Source organism: Buteo buteo, chromosome 12 (genome assembly GCF_964188355.1).
Source record: "Buteo buteo chromosome 12, bButBut1.hap1.1, whole genome shotgun sequence".
NCBI lineage: Eukaryota > Metazoa > Chordata > Aves > Accipitriformes > Accipitridae > Buteo > Buteo buteo.
Window position 1 is genome coordinate 1,297,184 of NC_134182.1, and position 22,442 is coordinate 1,319,625.

Here is a 22,442-nt window from a genome sequence, read left to right on the forward strand (position 1 = left end):
TTCCAAATTCAAGAAGCATTTGTAGCTACAGTTTATGGTTTATCCACCATCCAGTTAGATTTATTTGAGATTATTTGGTTTTGTACAATTCACACTCAGTATTTTTTATTGCTGCATTGCGTTCCTTGCGGTGTGTAAACCGATGCGTTGTAGTTTCTGGAAGGCTGTGCAGTGATCTGAAAGGTGCTGCTAGTCCAACAAGGCCAAAGGCTGGAAAGAGCTTAGCACGGGGTGCTTTTATTTCCACATCCTCTTAGACCTCTGCATCCTTGCTCCTGGCCACGCTACAGAGTGCGGTAGCTCCCTCCAGCTGTTTTCGTGATCCGCCTCCTTCCTCCAATGTCCTCAGCCCCACTTCCCTGCAGAGAGAGACTAGGTGGACAGTAAAGGCTCTTTTATTGACGGGTCGGAGCATGGCTCAGTTTTGCAGTCCTCCGTAGTGGCTGTCCCGCGGGGACCCTCACTTCAGCAGAGACTGTAGCGGCATGCCCTTGGGAGCACCGATTTGTGGCGGCCCTTTCACTCTGGAAGAAAAGAAGGCACGCTTGGGCTGATGGACAGAAGAGCAGGAAGCCCCACGGCTCCGATCCCCACCGGGCTGTCCCTTCATCCGCTGCCACCCACAGATGGGGAATTACGGGCGGCGGAGAGGGATGTCCCCCGCCTCTCTCAGCAGACTCCATGTGGAGGGCAGGATGGAGCTGACTCACTGCGTCTTCTCGATGTCCTCGATGCCCTCAGGCAAACGCACGTGGAGCGTCTCCGGGAGCAGGAAGGCCACCAAGCCGCAGCACACTGCTACGCCGCAGTACGTCACCTCGGGCAGAGACCTCCACACCTCATCCAGCAGAAACACAAGTGGGGCCAAAGCCCCGCCGAGGCGTGCCATGAAGGAGCTGTACCCCATCCCGTTCTGCCTGGAAACGTAGGGCACCGTGGTGGTGCAGAGCACCGCGAGAAAGAGATGGGTACTTCTTTCATATCAGACCTTGGGAAAAAGTGCAGACCCTCTGCCCCTTCCCTCTATTTTTATATAAGTGCTGAAGCCTTTTCCCCCCCAGGTTTTTCCTCTGCCAGGGTTTTTCTAGGTTGTTTTTTCTAAATTTCTTTGTATCTTCCTACAATGGTAATATTTCCCAGAGAGCAACCGTAGCTGCTGTGAGAAATAGTTTTATGTCTATTATGAGAAAGAAGCTGCAGTTCCACGCTAAAAATACCTGCTCTAAAGTTGTTTCTGCTTTAAATGTCTAAACCGCTGAGTGCATTTTCTACCCATCCCTCTAGTAAGTCCTTCGATCCGCTGAGAGCAAACCCAAGTCCCTCATTCTCCCAGGTACTTCTAGGCAGGTGGCATGCACTAGAGATACCGGTGATACCTTTGGTCCTGCTGTGGCTATAAGCCCAGGAGAGCTTGGAGAGGATGCCAAAAATAAGACCTAGGACCTATTCCACTTGCTAATTTTCAGGGAATGGGTGGCATTTCACACTGACAACAAGGATCCCAGGACCTACGTATGCATGTGCAGAGTAAGTACTGCAGAAGGAACCAATGTTTTTGTCTTTATCTGTCAATGTCTTTGAGCATGTAAAAATAAAAACCAATCTGAGAAGAAAAGTAGCAGATCAGTATGCCCACTTCAGTTTAAATATGCATCATTCTCCACAGGCAACAGACCTGAAAAGTGAAAGTTAAAGGACTACATGGCAGAGAATGGTACTCTGGGTAGGGACGGACAGAGGTGAAGTAAGCCACGAGGCCTGCTGTAATCCATGAGGGTTTTTTCAGACTTTCACAAAGAAACCAGTGAGACGATTCCCTCCACCAGTATTAGCTATATCCCAAACTATGCTGATGCTAAATCTGGTTTTATGTCACCATTACCTGGATATTTCAAATAAGCTCTCTTTTTCCTCCTGAAAGGCTAGTTAATTGTTGCTTTAATATCATCTGAAGTCCAGAAGGCTGTCAAACATGTGGTAGTAGGTGTCCCTTATAAAACTTGGTATTTCAAATTATTGTTCTAGGGGTCTTTTAATGGTTATTGGCTGATTATCATAGGGAACTAAGAATTTACTAAGCACAGTTGCCTTATGGAGTTCAAAAATCTTCCCACACGGAATACTCCTCACCTTTCTATACATCTTCCTGTCACCATAACCTAACCACACATAACCCAGGTAAAAAAAGGGTAGCTTTCTGCCCCTCTCCTGTGAGTATGTGTAATCCCTACAACCTTCTCGAGGCAAGGGATCAGTCCTGCAGGCTAGCCGACAGCACGTCCTGCTGTGCTGATGTGGAAGACCCGAGGGTGACGTCCCACCGAGGCTCTGGTTGTGCGCTGGGGTGAGCGGCGTCTCTTACCTCAGTACGGTGGGGTAGAGCTCACAGGTGTACAAGAAGGCGGTAGTGAACGCAGCTTCTGAGAAACCTTTGCCCATAATGGCTACTGCAGAGCGCAAGGGGGTGAAGGCTGGGAGGAAAGAGAAGACATTTATGACAATGGGCAAAGAGCAGCCTCTAGGAAGAAGCTTCTTGTGGCCTCAGGTACAAGAAGGAAGAAGGTTCAATGCTCCTACAGACAAAACAGGGAGCTTCATAGCCCTGGAGCTGTAAGTTCGGTAACTGTTAGCCCAAGTGGGAGCTGAACTGATGAAAGGATAGGTTCCAACATTTCCAACTGGACAATGTTTATAATAAAGATAGGCACTTCACCTCGCCATCACTGGACCCTCACCAGCCACTTCACGGTGACTGGAGATCGTGTTGCTACCAGATATTAGGGCTAGTGCACATTGGCAACCTTGTCCCACAGTTGCTCTTCTAGGAGGAGGACATCTCCACACAGAATTGCCTGTGGGCGAGATCTACGCTTCTCCTTCTCTAGCACTGCACAGAATGGAAACCTCCCCTCTAGCAAGTACTGCCTATAGCAGAAGAGAATCTTACGCCTGGGAATGACGATGTTGGCTCCTATGCATAGTCCGGTCAGGATGAGTGCCCACGCCTGACTCTGCCGTCGTCCAACTCGATTCACCAGCACATACATGATCATCTTGGCTGGAATCTCAATGAAGCCAAAGACAAACTGGGAGAGATACATGTTGAGCCCAAAGCCAGTTAGGTTCATGCTCATGCCGTAATAAGAGAAGGCAACACCAAACCTGCAAGGAGTGTGTGGAGATGGGGGTTAGGGAAATCCAGCTGGGAAATGCAGGACAAATCCCCTGTGCAAAGTGACACTGCTTACCACAGAGTCCCAGAACACAGAGAGATCTTCCGCAGGACTGGTGTCCTGAACAAGGTGATGTAAGTGTAATTCTCTCCCGGCTTTTTGTCTGTTGTCATCCTTCTGAGGTCCTGGGAGAGGTGGAAAGAAGGAAATAGCTCAGCTGCTGTACACATTTAGGATCCAGACATGAAACCCTAGACAGGCTGGGGCCTGTGTCCTTCCCAGCTCCATCTCCATCTTGCATTTTCCATACGTTCCCATTGCAGAACATTTCTCTGGCCATACATTATCGGAGGCATGTCTTCCTACAACTTTATAGACTGCCTAGCATTTTAGACCTTTTTTTTCTCCCATGGCCCCTTGTCCCCTTGTACCTACATACCCAATGTGGCCAAAAGGGTTGCAGAAAAATGGCAGATCATCATGGTGCTAGTAAAGTCAGCGCTGGCCACTTCCAGCATCTTCCCCATATGGTTGCCTGCCATTGTGTCAGGTCTCAGGCAGGAGCTAACAGTGAGCTGTGTGCTTTATTCTCATGAGTGCATTTATATAAGGCGTGATTATTTATACTCTATATAAATACAAAGTCAGGCACTGAGAAGTGAGCCCTGCACATAAGGAAGAAGGGAGGGCTTATTCACAAAATCTTTTAGCAACTGAATTAGGGGTAAGTACCAGGAGAGTTGGTAAGTTCTACTCACTGGCTGAGATGCAAGAGATCCACACAACTACAGGTTTGTAATGCAGGCAGCTATACCTAAGCTAGTTGCCGTAGGCTTACTGTGTAGGTAATGGAGATCTCCAGGGGAAGGGATGGAGTCATTTTATTCTAGAGCAAACAACAGCATTTGGTCAAAAGGACCATGTGCTAGCCTCCATCGGCTATTCGTTGGATTGCAGACTGTAAAGGAGACTGCAGACAGTGATGATGTGAACCCCTAATGTTGGGAGAGATGAATTCCTCTCAGGACAGCTTTGCTTCATCATGTCCAAAAATCATCAGCAAATGCAGGACAGTTACAACTGATTAGGTTATGAATCACAGGAAACCTTGAGGAGAGAGTCTGTTTAACTAGTTACATGTGTTCTCAAATCAATATCCTCTTCAGAGAAAGCAAAGCCTTGGCCAAAGCTTTTGCATAAACGCTTAATCCCAGCCACTGAGCTGCATAGGGAACCTACAACTTAGATGGATGAAGAGGTCCTGCAGCATCTTGGACCAGAGGATCATCTTCTCCAGTGCTTTGTCTCCAACAGCATCCTGCAGTGGAGCCTGCGGAAGAGCTGGGCAAGTATGTAGGGATACTCCCCTAGAAATGGCACCACCTCCAGCCGTTCAGGGACTTTCTGAAACAGATGTGGTGTCTGGGCTGTCTGTTTAGCATCTTGATGATCTTTTCCCACATTATCTAGTGGTTTGTCGAACCCACGTTTTTCCTTTTATTTCTGTATACTCATCTCTGGATCTGGTAACTTTTGTTAATGCTGCAGTATGGCAAGTAAGTTATATTTTTTTTAAACTTTTACTTTTTTTTTTTTTTAACCTTTTTTCACAGACAAATAATAAGTCTTTTCATCCAAATGCATAAGATGAATCATAGCACTGATAACAGACTACTTCTGCAATGCTGGGAATTTCAATATGAGATTCAAGTTACCCTGATGGCAGTCTGTCCTCTCTTTAATATGCATGATTTGCTATTAAAATGGGGAACAAAAGACATTAACATGGAAAACATCTTCTAGTATGTATTGTTAGCCAGATTTCTTGGGATGTGGAAGGACAACTGGGAGAGCCAGAACAGCGAGAACCCCAGGAAACTTAAAATGCACATCAGTCAGTGATGGCTGGGGAACGAGGAGGGTGAGGGAATCTGCAGGCCTACTGCATCACCTGCAATTAAGACAGTGCTGAACAGTTACGGGATCTGGGGACTTGTGGAAATATCTAATAAAAGAGAAATCCCAGCCCAAAGACCTCTCTGGTTAAAAGAATTGTACAAAATGAAAGAAAACGTTAGGAAAGGGGAGAGGACAGCTCTAAGTAACAGCATGTTTCACTAGGGAAGAGCTAAGATTTTATTTCTAATTGCACACTATTCTTTGCAGTTTTTGGATGAGTGACAAAGCTTTTCATACTGAAAAAAGAATTTCACACTGAGAAATTCCTTCATCAGTTCTCTAAAACAATGCTATTAAACCTGAGCTTATGTCAGTAACGTGCTGTGCAATTATCCAGAGATTATACGTCTTTCAAACTCAAAGTCTTCTGAACTAAGGAAAATCAGTTGTTACCTGAATAAGTCATCAAAACGCACTGATGCCTGGTCAGGTCAATTAAGCAAACTTGAATCAGCTAAGTCCATGTTTGGATATGGACAAAAAACCCCAAGTATGTCCTTATAAACCTCATGAATCCAGCAAGGAGTCACAGCTGCAAGTCTTTCTCGATCGTGGTTCAGTGGTCACAGTATGGTGTGACTTGGTACAAGGCTGTGATAGTGGGGAAGCCCCAGCTACATTTCCTAACCCTAAGAATGAGGGTGCAAGCCCCATGCCCTTCCTCATGAAGCACTGCGCTCTGAAATACAGTCATCAGCCAAGGCTGAATGAAAAAAGGTTATAACTTGTTATTTTTACATATTTAGTCAGACCTACTGGCTTGATTAAAGGCAAGGAAGGGTCACACTCAACTCCTGTCTGCCACAAACTGTAAACTCATCATTCCTCACATGATTAAACACCACTTTTCTGTTGTAAATCAAAAGGGCTAATTACCTCTTCAACAGATATTAAGAAATTGCTTGTGCTGGCCGGGATAAGAAAGCATCTTCGCTCCATCCTTTACACCTCTGGGGTCAAGCAAAAATGGATTCAAACCAGTGGGTACATGCTTACTTTGCCCAAAGCCTCACTCTTGCCACGTTCCTTTAAAACTGCTGGCAGAGCCATGACTGACTTGAGTGCAGAGCTTTAGCCAGGGGAAAATGTTGATTATGCCGAATGTTCTTTACACCCACATTCACCACTGGGGCACTCTGGCTGACAATATTCCAGTTTCACACGAACACCAAACACAGCCCAAGGTGGGCTAGCTTTTGCATTTTTGGATAACACTACATGCAGTATCTCAAATGCAATATGAGAGAAAATATGCTAACTACACGCTATTAATGTGCGTTTGCTTTCTGCTACCACTGTACCAACACTTGGCAACCGCTATGGCAACCAAGAAGGCAAACACCGAGCCGCACAAATTGCTCGTGCACCTGCACACTCACCTCCCTGCTATGGGAGTGATGCCTCTGCCTCACTTTTTCAGGCTGTGCTTCTCTCTCGCTGCCTATTTAGTCCAGTGCATTGAGGCTTCTTGTCATGGCAATAATGAATGGAAAGACACTCCACCTAATAAAGGGGATTTCTGGCCCTATGGGAGCTGAGCTGCTGCTTTATCTTTAGACGTGGGTGTAGCTGCTTTCTAGAGTAAAATGGAGCATGGCACCCTGTGGACCACAGATCACACTGCAGGCTGAGCATTGCTTCAGGTATCAAACAGCAGTAAAACAGAGAGAGAGGAAATGGGAGAGGAAGAACATGTGTCTAGATCTTCAGTTTCTCACCTCTGGTGAGACAGCAAAGTCTTTCCTTCCGTTCATTCTTGCACATCTAAGCAGATGCCTGTGAGCTCGTTTCACTTTGCCGTTGGCTATGAGCCACCGGGCAGACTCTGGGACCCACCTGGAGCGAGGAGAGAAGACAGAGTTCCTGTTGGCACTCCTTGTTTTCCACCCCACATTCATGGCCCTGGCCAAAAAGAGGGGGTCTTCTGTATGAGACTTCAACCTCAGCTAAAAATGGCAACTGTGGTGCATAAGAATAAGAGTAACGGGACACCCTTGTAACACGTACATGGTGTTCTACCCTGAAAGGATACAGTCTGCTAAATGAAATATGTCTAGCCCAAATTTTTATCATGTGATCTTTGATCAAAGCTTGAATTTTTCTGAGCTGGTTGAAGTTTCAAACTCTTATCATTTAAAGTTGGCCCCAGAGAGTTTATATTTACAGATTCATGCTTTTGGGGACTCTTTAAACCTTGAAATTGTAGGTTTTAAAAATGACTATGTGGATTTAGTGAGCTCTATACTTAATTAATAGCTAAACTTGTTTGTTTTTCACAGTAATCAAAGCCTTCTGCACAAGACAGTCAACTGGGGTCTAAATCATTGCGGCTGCGGCCCCCAGTGAAGTATCCATGCTAGTCATTGAGCGACAAGGGGTGCTGTACTGCTGCAGAGCTAATTAGCAACTCAGAGTTCTGCTTAGCAGACCCGTGTAGGGTGGGAGTCCTGTGACTCTTATTTTTCTGTCTGTTCCAGCAAAAGATCCAGCACTTGTCATAAACTAGCATCTGCAGCTCCCTATCCTTGGACTTATTTCTAATCTTGCATCTGGTTGCAATTGGTGGCCACATGGCCCTGTTTGACACGGAGCTTCCCAGGCCACAGTGCAGCCCATCTGGCCTAGAGGGTACGTGGTGTTTTTTGGGTTTGCATAGCAGTCAGGGTCCAGAAGACGTTTGGAAGTACCCCAGAGAGGCTACCTCCTGCTAGAGCAGCCAACACCTACCTCCCGCTACCCAAATCTGTCCCCTGAGAGAAGGAGAAAACAGAATCTGCCGTTCTCATGGAGACTTTCAGCTGAGCATCCTGTGCAGTCAGTGGGAGGACTTACAGCCTTGAAGAAGTGTGTGGGTATGAGGTCTAGTGAGGTCACACAGTTGTCAAAATCTCTCATTGGAGTCTCCCACTGGAGTGGCCCAAGACCAGACCACTGTGAGCTGTTGGTGATTACTGTGCCCTAAATCAGGTTACAATAAAACTAATGAACAACTGCTGTCACTATTCAAGCAATAGCCGGAAAGGATGTGTAGAGCAAAAACATTTGCAGAAACTGGTCTTCTGGAAAATTTTCAACTGCTTCCCATAAGCTTATAACCCAATGCACCTTGGGAAATAAAAAGAATGAAAGATAGCATTTTGCACTCATTGCCACCATCTCCAGAGTATAGTATTTTGTCTTTTGGTTGTCTAATGTCTCAACTGAGTTCTGACATTGCGTCAACGATATCTACAGAGCGTGCTAAATTAGATTTTGATTCCATGCTTCAGGGACTTTTAATTATCCAACAATCACTGACCTCTTGGGTGCTTCAAGTTTGATCAGACTACAGTATAATTTGTTGGAGAACCAATCTCCATTAAAGGCATTAACATAAGAGAAAAAAAATCAGCTATCCTGGAAAGGGTGGGGCCAAATGTACCTGTGAATTTCAGCACTTCCCAGGACTCAATTTTTTATGGCTGGTTGTCCTAAAACAAGAGCAAAACAACTCAAACTAAAAAAGTCAGCAGAACACATATTTTAGTTATGTTGGACTTGATCAGAGAAATATCAGATGTTACTCTTTGCCAGAAACCCCTCATCACCAGCGAAACAAGACATCTTTTTTGAGCCATTGATTAACAACAGCATCCGTTCATATCCCATTTTTCATAAGTATTATTTGAGATTTTTGTGCTAGATCTGTGCAGCTATTTAATCTACTGTTTCATGCTGATGGACAGACATAGTAAGCAAGCAAACCATAGTCTCTAGAAGCCTCTTTGTTGGCCTCTGAAAGGCACTTTAGCATTTGGATATCACTTTTTCTGCTAATAATTTTGGGGCCCACGTGTCTAACAATCAGAGCTTATTCTGCATCATTTCCAGCTACAGCTCCCCGTCACCCTTAGAGACACGTCTGTGATTTCTGCAGTGTGGTCCAGCACCACACCGACGTCCAAGAGGAACTAAACAACCACCTTAAGGTGGAGGAGACCCAGGCCCCCATTTCTGAATGTTTTCAGTGGGGCAGTTGTGGGAATACCTGATTGCTTAATTTAACATGGGACTTTTGTCCAGCCAGGAAATGGAGCTGTTTATTCAAAGGACTGTTTTGGATCATTGAATAAGTTGATCCAATACACTTCACATTACAGTCACAGTATCAGTGAATCGACCCTGTATTCTAGTCTGTGTTACTACATGAAAAAAAGAAAAAAGAAAACTAGTCTCTTTGATTAAATAAACCACCTCCCATTTTAAGGCTAAGGACATGTCAGGCATTTCTTAAGTAATGCTACAGGAGGGAAATAGCCCATAAAGTGGATGTCTGTGACCCATCAGGATGGTTACACAGCTGAGAAAGGCCATGGGAAGTGCAGAGATAAATGCACCTGACCTAGCCTGCAGATGTCATTGCCTCATATGGAAAAATTGGTACCAAAGGTATCCTCCCCAATGAGGTGGGGACAGAGGATGGATAAATTATTTACCTTGAGCCTACCGGGGATTAAAGGCAGGGACCTGGTCTGGTCCTGCCTCCCTTTATTCGGATCTCTTTTCTTGCTCCGAGCCACGTCTGACAGCGCTTGCAGCACCAAATTCTGCTCCTTTTTGCTGCAACCTGTCCCCCAAATGCCTGGCCTCGGCCCCAGTCCTGCCTCCTCCTTGTCCCCAAAGCCATGGTGCTTGGCTCGTTGGAGCTGCCACCCCTGGGCAATCCGAGTGCAAGACACAGACAAGTCCCGCTCCTCTTTGGGTCGCTGGAGCCAATCCTAGGATCAGCGTTGCAGCTTTTGCCCCACTCACTGGGCAGGGGAGGCAAATCACAGCCCGCTCCCATCCCCACCAGCCGTCCGGCTGTAGGTCGCTGCACTCACCACAGGCAGACGATGCTCAGAAGACACGGTCCCGTTACGGCCACTAATAACCAGCGCCATTCCCGCACCAAGTACGCTATCGCGGCCAGCAGCATGTTCCCGATGCTCCAGAACATGCTAGTCAGGATCCCGGAGAAGGTGCGGTGCTCTACGTCCACCCACTCCATCCCTGCAAGAGGGAGGCAACGTTCAGGTGGGATGCACAGGACTTCTCTGGGAAGGGGTCTGCAGGGCTTTTTAACAAGGGCAAAGTGAGGTAATGTCCCTGGTCTTGTCCTCCAGGAAAGTTCCCCTGTTTGGCTGATATTTGGCACATTTAAAACGTTCATCCACAATGGTTAACCTCTTGCAAAGCTGTAAGCAACTAAAATAAAGCCTTAAAAGAAGAAATACTGGACATATAGTAAGAAACAGTGCTAAAAACACCTTAGGTTATACTTTTTTTTATCCCATTCAATAGCGTTCAAATGGTCGTCTTCATCAAAGAGATAATTTTTTTTTCCCTAACCATCTTGCCTGCACAGTTTCCTGTTTCTCTGCCCACTCATTATTCCAGATTAAAGAAATAGATTAGGATGAATTGTCATTCATGTGGAATCTATCTGGAGTAGGTAAAACCAGAACAGATGGTGGTCTCCTTGTTTGTGTGCGTGAACTAAAAGCCAATTTTCATGCAAAGATCTGGACATCTTGCTACAGCCTCTAACAATCAGAAATGTTCCTCCCAAGCCCTACTTCATCTTTCAGGCATCGATCTTTATAACAATAAAAAACTATAGCAGGCTTTGGGATTTGTCAGGTCTCGTGTGGACTTTTCCAGTATTGAAGCCATTTTAGCTTGATTTTGGATATATCTGCAAAAATCCTGGAAATTTTTGCTGCACCTGTAACTTGTCCTTCAGTACAATGAGTCTTGCCTAGTACATATGCACTGTATCTACAAAATAATCCAGTGCTCTGTTGGGTACCCTGAAGTTTGGAGCTTGTTTTTATTATATAATTACCTAAATTCTTCAGCTTCAGTTTTGCCTAGCTCTGTATGATCAGTTTTTTGTGTGGTTCTTTCCCCCTACTCTTTCTAAAAATACAGATTGGGAATGTATGAAAACTGAGCAAATTCAAGACTGGGGAGATAGAAATACCCCATGAATGACAGACTGTCCTCCTCCTGCTGAGGACATGGCAACGCTGATGAATTGTCTTAGCAGCGTGTTTGAAGGGTGAGAACTCAGTATCAGAGAAAAGGGGCAGATACTTTATGGTTTTTATTGTACTAATGATGATCCTTAAGAGGAATTGGGTAGCATGGATTGCAAGCGTTAATGTTGCAACAGAAGTACTAATAAGTGGTTGTTATATTTTGAGTAGACTGTTAAAGCATTAATTAGACTAACAGAAAATTGTAATCGTTGGATCCTCCCAAGCAGGATGTTCTTTTGGCTGCCTGTAGTGAAATTGCACGCATAGCAATTCCCAAACTCCTGTTCCTACTAGCTCTGTCCTGTCTGGTAGACCAGTCCCTACCTACCCGCTGCCTGTCAGAAGTCCCCGTGTACAACCGGGCACCCACAAACCCCCACGTACTTACCCAAAGGCAATACAATGAGGGAGACGCCACTCAGGGCCACCCCGGTGAGGGTCCGCGTGATGGCCAGCATGCTGTAGGAGACGGAGGCGGCACTCAGCATCCCGAATATGACGGCGCACACAAGCGCCAGCAGGAGCATGGCTTTCCGTCCGAACCTGTCACGAGCACAGGCTGGGTTACAGCGGCTGGAAACCTGTCCCAGGAGCAGGGTTTGAAATGGGGCAAAGCAGAGACTCAAGAAGAAAAATGAAAATATTGCCTGCCCTGCAAAAAGCCTGAGATGCAACACCCCGGAGAGGAGGAAACAGCTCTGCGTATAGCCGGTGCCACAGTGGTGCGGTCCCATTCAGAGGGCCAGCCTGCCCCGCGAGCATTGGGCACGAGGCTCTCCAATGGAAAGAGCAGCACCGATCAAAACTATATATCTCGTTCCCCTGGTCAATGCCATCATCAAAGCAGTGATTTCAGCTTGAAACCCCGCGGTGCTGGCACACCCTGCTCCCTCCGATGGCTGTCCCCATGCCTGGCTCAGCATTGTCCTCCTCCCGTGGTTCACTCAGGACCAGCCACTGCCACCGCTCTCGAGGAGGAGAGAGAACCATGACACTTTCACCAAGATCCTTGGAAGGAAAACAAAGATCCCAAAGGAAAATAAAAAGAATCCAATTGTCAGCCCACATGTGCAAATAGCCCTGATGTCCTAAGGGGTCTATGAGGAATCTGCTAGGAGTTGTTCACCAAGGGGGTTGGAAGCTGTAGGACCATCTTACCCCTGGTGCAGAGTCCTGTGTGGACAGCATGGAGAAATACAGAACATCAAATGCACATGTATGTACACAGAGAGAGAGAGAGAAATAGGAATATATGCATTTCTACACAACCTATGAAAATCTAAAAATCAAAATGGAGCACAAGGCATCAGTCTTCCGATGAACATCAGCACTGCATGTGACGAAAGCTTAGGTTCAAACCGGAGTAGTGAATTAACCCTGTCAACAGGTAATGTTCAGTCTATGGAGACTGAAATCCTGCTCTGATTCTGGCATTAGGGCTCTCTTAGTGGTCACCTGAGAAGGACGGTGGCAAGAATGATTGCTCCAGGGGAAAAAGTGATGTGCTGGGACATAATGCTGCAGTAACATTCCTAAAAATGATCATAAATGACTTCATGCAGCAGCTAGTTAATGAATCTACCGGAGAAAAAACAACTTGTGGCTTGGGCCCAGGCAGTTTGCTGGATCTGCTTTGAAATTTAAGCAGAGACACTTTGCAAAAGTCATCATAATGCCCCTGGGTTGGATCAGCAAACACCCAGAAACACACCAGAGCTGGATTCTGTTTCCAATAGGGTAACTGTCTAAGAAAGAAGATTCATATTTCAAGTGAAGATTTTTCTTGAAAATACACGAAGAAGGATATAAAACCATAAGATTCCCTGCAGGGCGTAAGGCAGCTATTTATGGACCCATTACTAGGCTCTCTCAGCAAATGCATGCCACCTGCTAGGGAAACCAGAGGCGAGCTGGCAGGAGTGAACTGCAGGCTACAGGGAGGCTGCTAGAAATAATGCTGTTCAAATTGTCTTCAAAGGGAGAGGCAGGAAAGCACAACCTCTGAAAGGTTAAATGTAGAAAATATAATAAAAGGAGGAAACTGCACAAGCCTAAAAATTAATAAAAAATCCCTTTTCATAAATATCCCAATCTGGAAGTCTGCCAAAGCATCATACAGCCAATTCAGTACAAAGACAAGGTACAAAAGGAGTGTTTGGAAAAGAGCAGACAACAGAAACTATATATATATATATATATATATATTTGCATTTATATATTCACTGTGAAGGTTGTTGGAGGGTTTAACAGGGTACAATGTGTCAGTAGAGTTGTTTTCAAATCCAAACGTCTGTAGAGGCTTAGAACAAACTGAACCTGAACTGTAGCAAAATGCCAGGACCAGATGGTTTTCACCCTGGAGCACTAGAGGTGAAATCTCTGCATTCCTATTAGCACAAAGAAGTGGGACCTCTTCTCTGTTAGAGAAAAGGAAGGCTGCTAATGGGCCGTCAGCTTTTAAGGGGTCTTAGGAGAGATTTGGGGCATGACACCTGAGGTTTAACAGATCTGCCAAATTTACTGCGACCATCTGACGCTCCCATCCAGTCACAGAGCTCTTTAAGTGCCTTCTGTAATTCTCCACACTCAGATCTCATCTCTACCAACCCGGCCACTCAGCAGCACCTCCCCATTCGCTCCTTTTCCAGTAATTTATAAATGTGCTGAAAAGCACACAAATCCAAGCAGAGGTGCCCACAGGTCTCCCTCCACTGTCTCGACTGAACACTTACATTGCCTCTCTCCTTCCTGGCTTTTAATCAATTATTTAGTCACACAGAGACCTTATCCTAGGGCAGCTCAGTTTCTTTAGGAGCCTTTGGTAAGGAAACTTCTTGAAATCTGTGTAGATGGTATCTCCTCTGTTCACATGCCTGTTAGTGCATTCAAAGAAATCCAGTATGTTTGTAAGGCATGGATCTTTTGCAAAAACCCTGCTGATTCTTCACTAGTGTGTCATATCTACCCATGTAGCCGCTGATTCAATCTTTCAGAAGAGTTTGTATTAATTTGCCTGGTACAGATAGATGTCAGGCTGCCTGGAACGTAGTTCCCGAGATCTGTTTTGGAAACCAGTTTAAAACTGGTTTGATACATGATACTTTCCCAGCCCTCTGCTGTGGAGGTCACACAATGCCAACAGTGTTCCAGCTTTTTTCATCCCAGATTTCCTATGGGGCCCTGGGATGGCCACTCCCTGCTCCTGGCATTTTACTGGCATTCACCTGCTGTATTTCTCTATGCCGCCTTCTATCAGCTTATTTCAAAGCTCCAGCTCCAACACCTGCCCCTACACATTCTCCTGCTGTGAACACAAACTCATTTCTGTCTCACACTACAGCCTTTTTATTTCCAGATGCTCCTTTTACGCCTCTATCTTCTACTGGCTCTTCCCCCTCACAGTCCATTTGAAAACCAAATTATTCTTCATTTTGCTCTAGCAGAGACCTTCTCTTCTGCCTTATTTTGTCCTGCTCCTTTTCTTGCTTCTGAATTTCTTTCCCTCCAACTGTGCTATAAAAGCATTTTAGATACAAAGCCAAGACACACAGTTTGAAGATCAGCCAGATGTCTTGGGTCCTTGTAAAAGTATACTGATATAAAAAAGATATAGATGCAAAAATTCCCATCAGCAGCGCAAAGTCTCTGAGTGCTTCATACTGTGAAGCTGGTTCCCCTCTGCCATGCAGTGATTTTGTAGCCTGTTGTACCCTAAAGGGTTTTTGCTCCCGGAGGAAGGAAATCAGGAAGCAGTTTCCTGCGCAGGAAACCCAGTTATTAAATAATGAATGGCATACAGTGAAAAGCACATCCTGATTACATGCCTGCACTGCGTATTCTCTGCTGCTTGCAAAAATATTTAATTTCTTAATTGATGCCCTTTCTAGGTTATTACTCAGATTTTTTTCAGGTTTACATGATCACATTCTAACATTTAACCACAGAGAGCAGATTTGCTCCTGTTTTCCTCGTTGCCTCAGCTCTTCCTTGAGGAATGCCTCCCTGCTTCTAATAACCTCCTTTACTCTGCTTCTCTAGTAATGACAGTCAGGTCTTGCTTTCCCCAAACTCTTTTTTTTCCAGCTGTAGCACGCATTTGCTCTGAGCCCTTCACTTGGGTGTCCTTAGCCAATTTCCATGTAACTTGCAAGGAGTTAACTCTTGTTTTGGTTTTGTTTTAGCCACCTTTCTCCTTTTTGAGGCAGTTGTCTTTTCTGAAATTGGTTTCACGGACAGTGGATTTTTTTTCAGGTTTTACTGTTCCTGCAGCAATACTGACCACAGCATTGTGGTCATTGCTGCAGTGCATCTTACTGCTAACCAAGGCCAGAGCTGCTGCTTTGGTGGGCTGCTAACTGGCCGATCCATGGAGCATTTAGCCCCTGCATTGCTTCCCCGTATGACTTTAACCCAATTTTCATGTGAGAGGCGGGATTCTCCCTTTACGATTGTGTTTTCTCCTTTCTCTGCCCCTCTGATTGCCTTTTGCAGGTCACAGGTTTGCGAAGTTCTCATCATGAACCTGAAGCCCTGGAGGAACAGCTTGAAAAGGGTCAAACCTGTCTGAAAGGTATCCGAATACCACGGCCCCCATCGTAACGCCGATGAAGAAGAAGGTTGCAGTCGCCTGGTTCAGTCCGCGCTGCTCGCATACGAGGTCCCACTGAAACACAAGGCCAAAATGACACTTAGTGCCCAGTTGCCTTTTCACACCCCTTCCCTCCGTTGGTCAGCTATCGTGCCTTGCAATTTATATTGGCCGAATCTGATTGAGGGCTAGAACCCTGCACATAGGACAGTGCCAGAGTCCTGAAAAATAGAAAGTTGCATCTCACAAAACTCACGAGGCCTCCCAGTTATCTATCCCCACTGTGACAGCGTCTCTGTGGATGCTTGTTGGGCATCAGAAAGTTTTCCTGGGTACCGCTTATCATGGAGAATTCCCCCTTTTCTTTTCCTGACCCCTGCGGTAGCTGCTTTCAACCTGCCCGCATATACGTCTCTCCCAGCTCCCTCTGCCATGCTCCTGGGTCTACCCTGCTAAGATGGGCATTTGCAGGATGCCACACTGCGGCGAGCTGTAAGACGTGCCTCAGCCTTCATTAGGGAATGTCGTCTTGATATCCGGATACTCTTGCCCTGACCAGATTCCTTTGAAGTTGTCGATGCAGGGAGGAAGGAGGGCAGAGGGGGAGTCAGACCAAATACTTGGCTCTGGATGCTAACTTACTGATTTCTTACAGAGAAGTTGGTCTAGACATTGTTCCTAATTAAGTTAATGAGCATCATTTTAGTTTCTTGGAGGTGCAAACGTCGCTAATCATTACAGAATGCTGCGGCCGAGCTGCAGAGTTAATTTTCTATATGTGCAAACTTGGCAAAACTTGATTTAATCATCAACCCAGCCTCGCGGTCTCTCTGACAAGGCCAGCCAGACCTTCAGCAACCTTTCTTGCTGCAAGAGAAAAAGAGCCCAGAGAAAGCCCTGGCCCCTTCACCGTGTCCTGAGGCCACTGCACCCGTGGGTGCAGCGTCACGAGGCTCCATGCTCAGCATCCGCGCTGCAGGGTACCTCCCCTGTTTTTTCCTCCAAGGGTGCTTTACACCTTTCTCCCCAAAACAGTGCAAAAATAAGGTCCAAGCCTGGGCACATCTGGCCCTCACCTCCGTGCCTGCCAAAAGCAGGGGTGGTTGGGTGGTGGGGAGGAGGCGCCAGCTCTAGGTTAAGACTTAGTCCTGCTCTCACTGAGACCGTCAGCACTATCATTTCCAACCCAACTGTGCTCCTTTCATCTGACCAAATTGTCCCGTTCCCTAAGACCTCCTGTGATTTGGGCTGCTTTTCAAGGGAGGTAAAGCATTAACACTCAGAGGTGTCACTTCTGGTCCTGGCAAAGTGTTTCAGAAGGCAGGTGGTTAATGTTTGATGGGCAGGGACCTTGGGCAGGCTCAAGGTTCTGGCTGGCCAGCATGCGGCATCTCAGCGGGAGACCCTTGGAGAGAACATTTGGCTTGACAGCAAGAGACACTGGTGGTAGAGAAGAGAGGCAGCACGATCTTGGGGAGAAGAGGAGGAAGCCAGAGATCAGTGAGAGAGGGTGGGCAAGGGAATAGAAGTTACAAAGTGTTTGGAAAATCAGGAAAGCAAGTCCTGGGCTCATATGAAAACCTGACAGGGTGCAGTCCTGTGCGAATGCCATGTGGCCCAAGCAGAGAAAATCCTCTATGTGTGTCTTTCCCCTCCACCCCCCCAGCCCCCTGCCAATCTCTCAGTCACCTGGAGAAATTAAGATGCTTATAACGAGAAATGTTGGCTTCTAACTATCAGTCTAAGCAAGATGATGATGATGATGATAACAATAATAATAACAATAATAATAATAATAAAAATGTTGGCTTCTAACTCTAAGCTTCAGAGGGCTTCCCCATCACAGGAAATCTTCTCTAAACAAGTCATTTCCACTGGTTACAATGCAAAGATTCCCCTCTGATTCTGTGCAGCGGGCAAACACCTCTCCATCTGCTCCTCAAGCCACTGAGCTAATTTCATTTCGGCTAGGTCACAGGCCAGGCGTTACCTGCGTGGAGACGGTGGAGGTGAACTGCGAGTGGTCATAGACCCATCCGTGCTGGCACTCCTGGATGATGGAGTTGTTTTCTGGTTGCAGAGAGGAATTGAGCAGCAGGTGAAACTGAGGCTGCGAGAACATCTCGCAGGACTTGAAAGTGCCATCGGGCTCCCGGGGGATGCTGATGAGCAGAACTTCCTCCGTGGTGAGGTTCACAAATGCCTCTTGGTGTGGAATTGCACAGTGATGAGAGGGGGTAGCAGCAAGAAAATTGTGCAGCAGGAAATGCATGGGAAGGTTCATTCGTGGAAGGCAGAGGATAAACAGAATCAAAATCTGGAATTTGCCAAAGCCATCGATTTCCAGCAAGAGATCCTCAAATTTCATTTTTTTTTGTGGAGTTTGCTTATTCAGAGCAGCTGTGTACTAAGGAGCAGCAACATGAGCTTGAAAAGCGGTCTCTGTCCTTGGAGCTCAACTTCCCATGGCTTTTCATATAGCCACTTCATTGGACTTTGAGCCCTTGCTGAAAGGTTGTCAAAAGTCACGATGAAACTCTCCATTTGGGGTAGAGCCAAAGAAATTATCCTGGGTGCGCACGACATCCCTTTCAAGTGGACCCAGCGCAAAGCGCCTTCTCTTTTCTCCTGTTGTGGTATATGAGAGGGTGATCCACATTAGGAAAGGAGGCTGTGGGAGAAGTGCTGTGAAAACAGTGTTGTTTCTAGGTGGGGGATACCACGCAGCATCTCGGGTGCTGCAACAAACTCTGTCTAGTGTGAGGTGATCACCAGCCAGCCCAGCTGGACCATGGGGAGAGCAGGGTTGACCCACTGTGTAGGGATGCCCAGGGGCACCAAAGCATCAGCTAAGTGGTTTTTTTTAATATGGTTTGTGTCAAGTCATGACCTGGGAGCAGGGAGTATGGAAAGAGTGAGAGGGTGCCCAGAAGGGATTGAGTCTCTGGATGGATGCAAACAGGGAGGGGAGCACCCTGGGGAGAAAAGGTGAGCTGTGGGCGAGGGCGACCTGCTCACCAGTGTCCTCCAAAGGGTGGAAAAAGTGAAAGTGTTTCCCCACAAAGTCCCTTTCTCCACTTTGGGAGAGTGCTTTCCCAGGCCACGTACAAGGCAGTGATGAGAGCTGCAGTGCTGGCACGCAGAGAGGCTGGTCCTGCCTCGTTAGGGACCACAACTTACTCCTGCAAGGTCCCAGCCACGTGCCGGTTTGCTCTGGGGACCGATGCAACGGCCGAAGGAGTGAGTGTGCAGCCCCTGACAGGGCCATCGGTACTGCTGCCACCACCGCACGGGGTTCTTGCATCATGGTTCTTCCACTGCCTGCTTCAGGGAGCGGTTTCCTGGAAGAGGTGGGTCTTTAATGTGAATTTCCACTCTTCTTGTGCTCTTAACCAAGAAAATGAGCTCTTTGTTCAGCCGGAGCCACTGCAGAACAAGAATGGATGGTGCATCGGAGAGGCTGAAAGGTGGCTGGTCATCAAAGGTGTGTAACACACAGTTGTATATCACACAGCTGCTGGGCAAAAGCTTTTGCCCCAGGGTGGCATGGAGCAGAAAAATTGCTGAATTTTTTGGAAGAGTTACAGAAACAATGCCTGGAAAATGCAGCAACTGGGGAGATGTGGCATCAGAGCTGGCACAGCTTGGTTCACACAACCAACATGGTTCAAAGAAGAGTCCCTAGTCAATGACCTAGGAACAAAAAAAAAATCCAGAAGTGGCAGCTCCACGTACCCCAGGCCTGCCAAAATTGCCAGGAAGTGTACAACCTTCTCCACAGCTGGCAGAGACCTGGCTGGAGGATGACTGGCGCTTCAAGACAAGATAGACACAATTCCCGGCCCCACAACTGAACAAGCTTAGGAAAAGGGATGAGATTAGGGCAGTTAAACTGGAAGCAGTGGGAGAAGGGGCTCTACCCTGACTTTGTCTGGAGAGCCTGCAGGACCCTTTCCTGCAAGTCCATTAACAACCTCGCCATGTCTACATACAAACCATGGGCATGCTTCCCTTGCAGCGAGCGCTCCGGACAGGCTGGACCCATGGAGCAGCCCCTGGGGATAACACATCCCAGACGGTCATGTCCCAAAAGATTCAGGGAGCATCTTCAGCAAGCAGGGGCAGCACCCCGTTGCCCGTCCAAAGGCTACAGCCCCTTTGCAGGGTGCACGTGAAGCAGCACAGTTACTGACAGCTTGCTCTAGGTTATCTCCTGCTGTATCTTCACACTCTGTACCTCTCTCCTCACGGGCTGTGTCCTCCCTCCTCCACCAGCCCTGCAGTCTTGAGAGTTCGTGGATGCTGACGTGTCGTCCCGAACCTTTCTCCGAGTTGTTGTCCTGGGACATGCTCTGCCTTAAAGCAGCTCTAGTTTAGCCATCCACCTAGAAAGTGGTGATTTTTGGTGTTGGGCTGCAGGCACATCAAGAGGCTGGGTACAGATAAAGTTCTGCTTTATTAAAAAAAGCTGTCCGCTGCCAGGCGCTGCCTGTCTGCGCTGCCTCGGCCGGTGACTGCCTGCCCTGGTCCCTACAGCAGAAGGCTAGTGAGAAAGGGCTGAAGTGCAGCAAGTAGAGACGAGGAGGTCCAAAAAAGCTTTTTGGAGGGCCTCCTGCTGTGGCTGAATGCCCAAACTGAGTGTCGCCCAGATACTAAATACCGCAAAGGCGCAAAGCACACTGAGCAGGATAACACCATGCGCTCAGGCTTACGAGGCAAAGGATGCCATGCTGTGACCTTAGGAGCTCTTTGCTCTTTTCAGCAGCATTCCTGGTCACCCATGTTTAACTAATGCGCTGCCCCAGTCTTTGCTACGAACCATTTTGGTGGTCATCCTGGGATGAGCATGGAGGAAGCATACAGGAGTGAAGCAGGGACATCTGACGACGCTGTGCCTCCAGGGTTACAGTTTAAGCTGAAGTTGAACTAAAGGACAAATTGTTTTTCTTCACCACTGATCTTCTGAGAGCAAGGAACAGAAACTCTCGTTGATATGCTGTTGCATATTTACACTGCAAAGCGGCTCCAGCCTCCCCATCAGAACTGAGGTTACGGGTCACTGCTCTGCAATGCCTGGGGCTCTGTTGTTCATACTGCAATTGCTTCAAATGTGCATCAGTTGATTGCTGTATTTCTCTAACCCAAACACGCTCATTTAACCAGTCAGCAGATTTAGTTAATGACCACCATGTGTGCAAACGCTGTGACTGACTATGCCCTACCACCTGGTTAATTAGACCCAGGACCTGACTCGAATGGCTTGGACTTTCCCGGCAGCGGTGAGAGTGGGTGGACTGCTCTGCTGCTGCTTTCACGTGTAAAACTGGAAAGAAGAGTTTACTTTTTGCTTCACATGTGTACAATTTTCTTTCGCAACCTTTCTTTCTTCTCCTTGTCGGGATGCCAACTACTCTTTGAGAGGGAAGACTGTTAAATGACTCAGTCACTAATGTGCTGGCTTCTCTGTTTCAAGCAGTAATTTCGTAGCACCTTGCGTGAAGCTGTAATAGACTGGATGGTGAAAGTAGTGAGGGAGTTGATTTGCTCCTTTAGCAATTAATGCCGCCCCATGGGTATCCCAACTGCTGCAGGGTAGCTGGAGATCTGATCAGTTGTTGCAGGTTGGTGCTTAAATAGTAATTTTCTCCTATGGGGAAGCTGCAGATCCTGAAATCCTCCCTCCCCTCCGAGTTATGCCTGACTGCCGTGAAAATACGTGTCCACCAGAGCCGAAGAGCCAGACTAGCCTTGCTCTCAGAGGGCAGAGCTGTCTCCATCTAACTGCAGCTCACTGCAGGCTGGGATGCCTGCAGCAGGGATGAGCCACAGACAGGGAGTCTCCTTTTTTTCTATTACGTGCAAAAGCTGTTTGGACAGTGAGGTCCTACGAAGTTGGCCAAAGTCAGCTGGAGATGCCTGCAGTGTCAATCTAAGGCGCCCCATAATGCAGCGGTGCGTCCAAATGCAGCTGGTTTTGGTCAAAGCTTCTTTTCTTGCCGATCAGAAACATGAACGTTCATCCTGCTTTAAGGAGAAACAACGAGAGCCACTTCCATGTCTTCTGCCACGTGTGATCATGGGTCCACAGCCAGCGCTGGCCTCCTGTCTGCTCCCTAGCCAGACCCTGCAGTCACCTTGTGGAACTATTTTCTTTACGTTTTCATCTCACCAGTGCTGTTGGGAAACTGTAGCAGGGCAGGGATTCAGCCCAAATTATTAGGCTGCAGGAGGGAAGGGCAAACTCAAACTACTTCTTCAGCCAGGGAAAGAAAGACACAGCAGGAATGGGAAGTCCAGCCAGGATCAAACGTTTTCTGGGGTGAGATACCATCTGACTGAACCACTGTCATCTACAGAGGATAATCAATCCCGTGTGAAGTAAAACGTTGCCAGGGAGCTCAAGACACACACGTGCTGGTTCAGGGAGCAGCATGAAGAGGGGATGAGCCAGGAGCCCCAGCGCTGGCCATGCCCTCCCCAACGGGGCACAGACCGGTGGGGTCTCAGCACGGCTGGTAGAGCCAAGGGGGGGACAGGGTCCATCAACAGCCCCAGACACAGCGAGGGGACGAACCAGGGCCAGGGTCCCTCCGGAGAGCCCGGTCCGGAGCAGGAGAAGGGGCTGGAGACAAAGCTACAAGGCAGGTCCGTGGTCCATGC

At 47.3% G+C, this 22,442-nt stretch overlaps 1 protein-coding gene across 1 annotated transcript; it reads right to left on the bottom strand.

The window, feature by feature from the left end:
* Positions 1–460: 460 nt before the first annotated feature.
* SLC22A7 (solute carrier family 22 member 7) lies at positions 461–18,171 on the bottom strand. The gene is made up of 10 exons (XM_075041998.1): positions 17,773–18,171; positions 15,754–15,857; positions 11,583–11,737; positions 9,995–10,163; positions 6,851–6,968; positions 3,249–3,358; positions 2,948–3,162; positions 2,363–2,471; positions 711–917; positions 461–524 (listed from the first exon to the last, which is right to left on the bottom strand). The coding sequence occupies exons 1-10, from the start codon at positions 18,148–18,150 to the stop codon at positions 461–463; spliced, it is 1,629 nt and encodes a 542-aa protein (XP_074898099.1). The 5' UTR covers positions 18,151–18,171.
* Positions 18,172–22,442: the final 4,271 nt, after the last annotated feature.

Bases quoted from the DNA above. Each gene is read 5' to 3' on its own strand.
- SLC22A7 (XM_075041998.1), bottom strand. From the start codon at position 18,150: ATGAAATTTGAGGATCTCTTGCTGGAAATCGATGGCTTTGGCAAATTC. The intron at 15,858-17,772 runs GTAACGCCTGGC...CTTGTGTTTCAG, and splicing joins CCTCCACCGTCTCCACGCAG to TGGGACCTCGTATGCGAGCA. The intron at 525-710 runs GTGAGTCAGCTC...CTTTTCTTCCAG, and splicing joins GAGGACATCGAGAAGACGCA to AGTGAAAGGGCCGCCACAAA.